The sequence below is a fragment of the Anneissia japonica genome, unplaced genomic scaffold, assembly GCF_011630105.1.
Source record: "Anneissia japonica isolate Jap-2015-1 unplaced genomic scaffold, ASM1163010v1 scaffold2991_len510020_cov192, whole genome shotgun sequence".
NCBI lineage: Eukaryota > Metazoa > Echinodermata > Crinoidea > Comatulida > Comatulidae > Anneissia > Anneissia japonica.
The window spans coordinates 290,888-299,342 of NW_022724693.1; the positions used below are offsets into that span (position 1 = coordinate 290,888).

The 8,455-nt window shown below is 38.6% G+C and overlaps 1 protein-coding gene across 1 annotated transcript in view; it reads left to right on the plus strand.

Annotated features, from left to right (window-relative positions):
• LOC117112527 (titin-like) overlaps positions 1-8,455 on the plus strand; it is a 59,133-nt gene that overhangs the window by 39,738 nt on the left and 10,940 nt on the right. Inside the window, exons 16-21 of the mRNA XM_033255609.1 lie at positions 4,635-4,751; positions 5,080-5,200; positions 5,483-5,647; positions 5,871-6,173; positions 6,888-6,954; positions 7,303-7,625. Coding sequence (XP_033111500.1) covers positions 4,635-4,751; positions 5,080-5,200; positions 5,483-5,647; positions 5,871-6,173; positions 6,888-6,954; positions 7,303-7,625 — 1,096 coding nt within the window. The remainder of the gene's footprint in view (positions 1-4,634; positions 4,752-5,079; positions 5,201-5,482; positions 5,648-5,870; positions 6,174-6,887; positions 6,955-7,302; positions 7,626-8,455) is intronic.

Below are 8,455 nucleotides of genomic sequence, written 5' to 3' on the forward strand. Positions count from 1 at the left end.
GCCACGTACGAACCGTCTCCCTAACAAACGTCCTCATTCCCTTTTCGACCTTTGTTGGAAAGTGAGCCTCCTTCAGAGTGCTCTATCATAGAGTTGTTCCACGTATTAGCGTGTTCGTGATAAGGATTATTCTGCCTTGGATTTTATTTTCAAGAAGTGGCTGGATTCTGGAATTTTATTTTTCTGCCTTGGATTTTGTTCAAGAAGTTGATTTTACAACATATCCTTTTTTGTAGTCTCTTCCGCTATGTCTGCAGGCAAGTCGTTGTGCTCGGCGTGTGGGGGCCCCAAACCGAGTGTCAAGCTCGATAGGCACTCGAAGTGCCCTTTGTGCCGTTCGTGTAGCAAGACGGAGCCTTGCGTGGTTTGCGCGCGCTGGCCCCCTACTAATTTTGCGGCGGCTCTTGATTGGGCAGCTCAGACTGCCCCTCAGTCTCAGAGTTTGTTGCCAGCTCCGTCGGGGGTTGTTGCGGCGTTGGCCTCATCAGGTTCCTCGCCTTTTGCTCCGTTGGACCCGGCTTTGGTTTCCTTGATTTCAGAGCAGGTGGGCCGTGTTGCTAGGGAGGTTTTTGCCGGGATGAAGGTCGCTTCGGCTGTGCCTGTCCCGTCCATTCCCCCGGTCTTCGACCCTCCTGTCTCTGGGGAAGGGGTCTGGGTGGGTGGCGAGTCGCCTATGGACGATCCGTCCGAGCCTGATTCGGAGGCTGAGGATGTTATTCTCGGCTCCGATCTTTCTCGGCTCGTGGGCCGGGCGATGCCGCCCATTCTTGACCATTTAGGTGTCTCGTTTGAGACTCCTTCCCGGGGTGTTTGGGGGCGGGCCTGTGGCTCATCCCGCTCATCTTGTCCCGGTTGTAGGTCTCCACCCGGACCTTATTCTCCGCTTAAATTCGCAAGTAAAATCTAAGCCGGTTGCCGCGGCGACCGGCAAAGCGCACAGCCGCTTTTCCAGTCCCCGGGGACCATTTTAAGCAGTTTATTCAGGTACCGCCCATTCCTCGCACTGCCAAGGGCAGATTGCGAGAAGACCAGAAGCTCTCTTCAGCTTATAAGACTGTGTCTTCGAACAAAGCACAGGGCGTGGCCGAGGAGGCTTTGTCTTTTGTGGACCGCATTCACGCCGTGAATGGGGCTGGTTTTGCTTTGTCCTTTTTGTCTGACGCCGACGCGAATCCAACTCTGGTCCCTGACGCCATTGCTCTCCTTTGGGAGGGTGTTGGCCTTATTTCTGACCAGTTATGTGCCATTGCCATTGCCCGGGGCCGCCCGGAGGGCTAATGTTCTCCGGGCTACCTCGGTCAGTCCTGGTCACTTTGACAGGTTTTTTGACTGCCCCTCTTTTGGGGCAGAGGGCCAGTTTGCTGCCAAGGAAGAAGCCTGGGCGAGAGAGTTAGAAGCGGGGCCTCAGACAAGGGCAAAGTTCTCGCGGCGTGATCGTCGGTCGGCTCGCTCCCAGCGTTGGGCGTTTGCGAGACGCTAGCCTCAGCAGCAGCCTCAGTCGCATCCCCTCCCTTTGCTGCAGCCGCTGTCCCCCCTGCTCCTGCTCCCGCCACCAATCCGCAATTTGCCCGGGCTGGTCCTCCAGCCGACATGGCACGGCGGCGGGGGAGGGGTGGGCCCCGTTCCTGATGTTCATGGTGGGGGACCGGTTCCTCAGTAGGAGCTGGTCTGGTAGGGGGGAGGCTGATGTTTTTCGCCCACGAATGGGAACGGCTTGCTTCAGACAGCTTGACCCTGCAGACAATTTCCCGTGGGTACCAGATAGAGTTTACTTTCCCTCCGGTTGCGTACGGAGACGTCTGTGGGAGCTGTAATTTGTATGGCAAGGAGATTGTGCAACCCTTAATTCGTATTAAGGGAATTTACGCCCAGAAACCTTGTAGTTATTAATATTTTGGTTATAATAGAATTCATTTTTTGGTGACGTCTCACCCACAATATAGTTAGCATGCATATGTCATAAGCTAGATTACGTCACCTTTTCCTGGTAAGGCAAACTATCCCGGCGTGCTTTTTTCATGGATAAACAAACACCACTGCTTTGCACATGGATGCCTTGTCCTAGCTAGGTTGTTAGCATTGTAGAACAGACAAGGTACCTCTGCAACTGAATTATTCTTAGTTAGGCCTATTTGTTTTAGTTTTTTTTTTTGTTTTTTTTAAATTTTATTTTAATTTATTTCTTTTGAAAGTGTACTTTCTATCACATATTATTGCACTGTCTAGTTAGGCCTAGCCCTAGTCTTATTATGTAGGCCTATGCCTCATCGTCATCCACTACACAGTACATCAGTAGTGCCCTATCCCCCTCCCCACCATACAGTACAGACGTTTGCTGGGCAACAACGTGATTGAACCTTCCTTCTCAGGTGTTCATGTATTGGCATATTGTTAGCTCACCAGTTGCGTGTATTTCTTTGTGAAAATGAGTACCGCGGCGTACTCATTTTCACAAAGCATTTGCATCCCCTCTTGGAAAGAGGGAACTTCAAAATAATTCGCTAATTTAATTAATCACCGTAAAATGTACAATAATCATTTCACTACCCGACAAACTCCGAACTTTATTCATTTGGCCTACATAATAGTTTCATCTTGCTGTACTATATACTCCAACATCACTGGCGCATGGTAACAACCAACTGATGCAGACCATTTCCGGTCACACATTACTCTCCATAACACAGCACCCCCTAGTTCCGTTACAGGTACGCTCGATTGCTGGATACCGGTCTGCGCTAGGCGCTATTTTACCGACGTTCCCAGATGGATCGAACATTTCTTCCTCTAGCGTGATATCGCAGTTATTACGAGGTATGTTCAATAGTTGACCCCCGACGCGCGTTTTACCTCCTCGCTGGGATATTAATATTGTGCTTGAATCTTCAAATTTTCGAAGGACCCCTTCGAAAAATGGAACAGTCTGACCAAAGGCGCCATGTGCGAACTGTCTCCCTAACAAACGTCCTCATTCCCTAGAGATCGACACGATCTCGGCGAGGGTAGGAAGGGAGGGAAGGTTATCCAGGTAAGTATCTCACTCATATATTACCAACATCACGATTGATTTGATGGTGGTTGATATAGTTGTAACATTAATGCACACAATACAAAGTTAAAAGAATCCATGTATCTAAAGCATGATAGGGGCCTACAATCAATTGTCAAATTTTGTAGTGTGTTGTGGTTTTCCGGAATAACATAAGAAAGACTCAATCTCTATTGATAAACTAAAAACGATTTCTGAAGATAATTCATTCATTACTTAAGTTCAGTGAATCTGGTATAGTGATTGTCACTTTTAGAAATACAAATCACCTTAAAATGACTCATTTATTTCATGTTATTTTAAAAGTTAGGTTATTATATTTTTGTACCCAAGAAAACAAATATATGTTTTACAAAACAGATCATTTTTGTTTCAAATATTACAGATGGGTGATACAAATCTTAACTGTTCTACAGATAGATATTCTTTTTTTAAATTAAAAAAATGGAAAATGAATCTTAGTAACAAAAGCCAAGCACCATAATGTATTTATTATGAACTTTTATGGTTCAATAAGCCTGCTTAATGAGCTGTGCTGAGGATCAAGACAAACAAAACATAGATGAAAAGTCTTTATAGCAAAGCTCTATCCACTGTCCACTTTTCAGTTTTATGTTAGAGTTGCTAAGTACTATAAACTGGTGGCAGATACAGTATACAAACATCACAATATTATTATGATTCTCATAATGAGAATTGTTGTACCACCCCCCCCCCCCAATCCTTTGATCCTTAAGTGCTGGAATTGAGAAATTTAATTGGTTTACATTTCTTTTGTTTTACCATAGAGAAATATAACTTGAACCTTATGTGTAACAAATCATGATTTGCAAAACAAATCCCCTGAATAACTCATTTAACCTGAAATTAGTGGAATAGATTGTCCATTGTCCCGATCTGACCCTGTAGTGGTTTTATATTGAAAGATTGGTACACAAAATTGAACAGCGAATAATCATTGATAAAATCAGGAAATATTTTTGAGATTTTAGGAAAACTATTAAGAGTATACATTGATGAATATATTTCTTTTAACAAATACACAAATTTACAAAAAAAATTAGCAAATATGTCAGTATTTTGTATAAGATAAGACATTTTAGTTACCAGTTTTACAATTTTGTGTACAGGACCTAAACTCTGGAACAGCCTATGTAGTGACTTAGAAGAAACAAACAATCCAGCAAATTTTAAAACTAAATTTAAGGAACATCTTTATCGTCTTACTCAAAATAATTTTATACAAGACAATCACTTTATCTCACAATTTTAATATTGTAATTTTATTGGTATTTAAATGTCCTGTAGTTTAAAATTTTAATTGATTTTATACTTTTAACTTCTGAATTTATGAAGGAACACTGGATGCCAAGCTTGCAAGAGTTTTAAAATGTCTCCTTTTCATCAGCAATATTTTACTATTTTAATGTCTTGATAAATTATGTTTCAAATGTTTGTTGTTGAATAAATGAATTGAATTTAAATAGGTATTATTCAATAATATGTTTGTAAGAGCTCTTACTCCTGTTAAAAAAACATAAGATTATGATTAAGGTTATTGTAACAGTCTATATACTTGCCCCAGACTGAAGAAGAACAAATTACTCAAACAGTTGAAGAAACCACCACTGGTGAGGAAGAGAAGATGATTATTTTCACCACAGAAACAGAGCCTGTAATTCAATTTCAAGAACAAGAAAAGGTGTGTGTATAAGGTTTAACATTACATACCAAATGGCAGTGACCTTATTCTTCTTCCATTAACTTCAAAGCTCAATCCTGAGAACTAGCAATTCTGTTTACAGTACTTCTAAGTTTACAGTAGAAGTAGATTTTAAGGTTTAATAGTGGAACTGTACTGTAATATAATGTTCACAAGAAACATCACAAGAGAAAAAACAAATGTGATATTGAGTGTTGTACTAACACATCTTCTTTATATATTAGGTGTACATTCTTTTTTAATAATCAAAAAAGATAATGAAACGTTATAAACTTACATGACATAATCTTCCTTATATCTTCTAAAGCCGGTAGAAATTCCTGACCTGAAAAGTAAACAGGAGGGTAAAGAGAAACCAAGTAATTTTGTTGCATTGGGGAGCTACTTAGCTGAATCTGATGAAGTTATGTCCATCAGAGAAGGAGAAGGTAAAATTGATCCAATTAGAAAGTGTTTACTCAATTGCAAAAAATAAAATAAAATAACATATATGAGGAAAAACATTTTCTGGGCTATTTTCTATTTCCGATTGTTTTGTATCTTTTATTTTTGTCCTGTTTTCATTTAAATTTATGTTGTTTAGAAGTGATGTATTTTAAACAAGGTATTCAGAGGACAGATGCTTGTTTGTAATTATTATTTAATTAGAACTATATTTTTTTAAGTGTTTTCAAGAGATAATAATATTTTGCTTGTCTTTGATCCTGAAGATTTGCATATCCTAGACAGCACACATGGTGACTGGTGGCTTGTGAGGAAAAGCACTGGAGAGGAAGGGTGGGTTCCTTCATCTTATCTGGTTTCAACAGAGCAGTATGAAGAACACCTTGAGGAAGAACTGGCCAATAGTATGCGAGCATTACCAACTGGAACAGGTAGATACTGTTGTACATTCAAGTCATGTGACCAGATTAGTTTTATATTTTTAATTTCAGTGTTGATTTGTTGATGGTGATGATTTTATAACACATTTGCAAGTTAATTGTATATGAACTGAAATATGTTGTGGTTGATATTAATTTAAACTAATGATTTTCCGGACTTTATTTGTTTGAAGTGAGGCTTTCTTAAATATTTATTGTGTTTGTGTAAAAACAGAGTTAACACTTCAAGGTGAAGCCAAAGCCCCTCACTTCAGTAAACCACTTGAAACAACAAAAACCAAAGACAACAAACCGGTGACACTAAAGTGCTGTGTTGAGGGTTACCCTACACCCATTGTTGCTTGGTATCGCCAGAGTACTTTAATACCTGAATCACCAGATTTTGAGGTTAGATATGATGGGAAAGTGTGTACTCTGACAATTAAAGATGTACTTCCAGAAGATTCAGGGAAATATACATGTGTTGCTAAAAACCAAGTAGGAGCTGCATCAAGCAGTGCCGAACTTCTTGTAGAAGGTAAAGTTAGCAGTATCTTCAAATTGTTGTCAGTCTGTAAATATTACTGATGTATATCTTATAATTCACTTTACTTGTAGAAATTATACATTGCTTTCATTCTTTTCATATTGACCCATGATGCTAAAAGAAAAGAATAATTTTACCTTAAAAACAGTTTTTGGCCACACCTGTTCTTCTAAGTTTATTAATGGAGTGTACATCTATATATATATTTTTCAAAATTGTATTATATTTATTTTTACTATACCCCAATTGTTCAGTCTATTTCGTGAATACTTACCTGGATAACCAACTAATTGCCATTGTTCCCAAAACGGAACACCCCTTCGAAAAAAATGGAACAGTCCGACCCAAGGCGCCACGTGCGAACCGTCTCCCTAACAAACGTCCTCATTCCCTTTTCGACGTTGTTCAAAGTTGGATACATTTTAGCCTAATTTGAATCTAATAGTATAAAAGTATAATCCAAATACCTGTCAAATTGTTTCAACATTACCCATAGTAAGGACACATTACTACCGTTCATTAATAAGCAAAACTGTTTATAAGGTAGATTATTTATTTTATTTTATTTTATTGTATCTTTTATCTATTCTTTGCATCATCAGTACGAAAAGTTCAAAAGGAATGTATCAACTAAGACATTACATACTTGTGTAGCATCTAAACACGATTTTAACACTAATAAATTGTATATCTTGAAATACGTAGTGAGTGTATCAGATGCTGAGAGTATTGACAGTGGCCACACTTTACAATCAAGAAAATCTTTATCAAGGTAAACAGTTTATTGTTGATGACACAACACCAATAACCTTTTATTGTAGACAGAGAAATGTTTGTAAATAATTCATGAAAGATATGAGCTTGAAAATACATCAATGTAGTAATAAATATCCCAAAACACAGTAACATGAAGGACATTTGCCCACTGGATATTTTGCCAACACTATTGATTTTTTTTTTTTTTTTCTGGTACAACACACTTTCTTTTTTGTAGTGGCTGAAGCTACATGTAGATTTTAGTTGCAGTTATGTTTTATTCACTTTACATCTGCTAGTTTTGTTATATGTTTTATTAAAAATAAGTAATTTCCAGTAAATATTGGAGGTTTCATTTCTATAGGGAATCCACAGTAGATGAACCAGAAGGTCTTAAACCAGCCTTCATGCAACTTGCTAAGCCTAAGTCAGTACAGGAAGGCACAAAAAAGGTTGTATTTGAGTTTAAGTTAATAGCTGCTCCAAGGCCTCAAATAGCGTGGTATCATGATGGTCTTCCCCTTGAAGAATCTAAACAATATAAAACCTCTATGTATGCTGATGTTCACCTTTACATCCTGACATTGGAGATCTTGGATATTGTGGATGATAATGAGGGCAACTATAAAGTGGAGGCTAAGAACAAAGAAGGAGAAGCCACTGCAGTTGTCAAGTTAAATGTTAGCAGTAAGTAATAACAATCAAACTGATGATTACTTCATATTCATGTATATATAGAAACATATAATTTAATTTTATCACTTATAACAGCCATTTTTATTGTAGAAGTAGTCTATGGGCATGAACATGTCTTGTAAAGATTTTCCTAGTGGTTGCACAGCATTATTTTTGAAGGTGATCAACTGTGCGAATTATTTACTCGTTAAATACCATGTAACAAAACTAATATGGAGCTATTTTAAGAAAAGCTATTGCTACCTATTTTTTGTGTTTCACCTGGGAGGTGTTTTTGTTTTGATATTTCATATTTTAAATTGTTAATTCAATACCTTTATATAATTGTTAGATGATGATGCTGATTATGGTATTGATTACTATGCATAGCAAAGCATTTGATCCTTCTAATGGACAGGACTGGCCTTTGAATATTATGTATATCTTTGTGTGCATGTGTGTGTATACTATGTTCGGAAACACAAAAAAATCAAAACTGTGCACATGTTGGTACTGAATTGATGACATGCAGTTATGGAACTCATAAAAGATAAACCAATACATTACCCCAACCCAATGTTGTAAGGTACGGTTTTTTTTGTTAGTTTTTTGGGTCCGCGCAAGTCACTGACCCCAGAGCCTCACTGCTACTCTTGTTTTAGTTCTTGTTACCAGAACTTTGAAAGTGTCCAGCATTGCTAGTCTTGAACGATCGTGCAGGAAATTTCGTACACATAAACAAACGTTTATCGCCCTTTTTTTAAGTTGAACCTCAGGTATCCCCTACACCTACAAAACAAAACAGGGGTTTTAGCAAGGACTGTACATTACTGCCATTACCA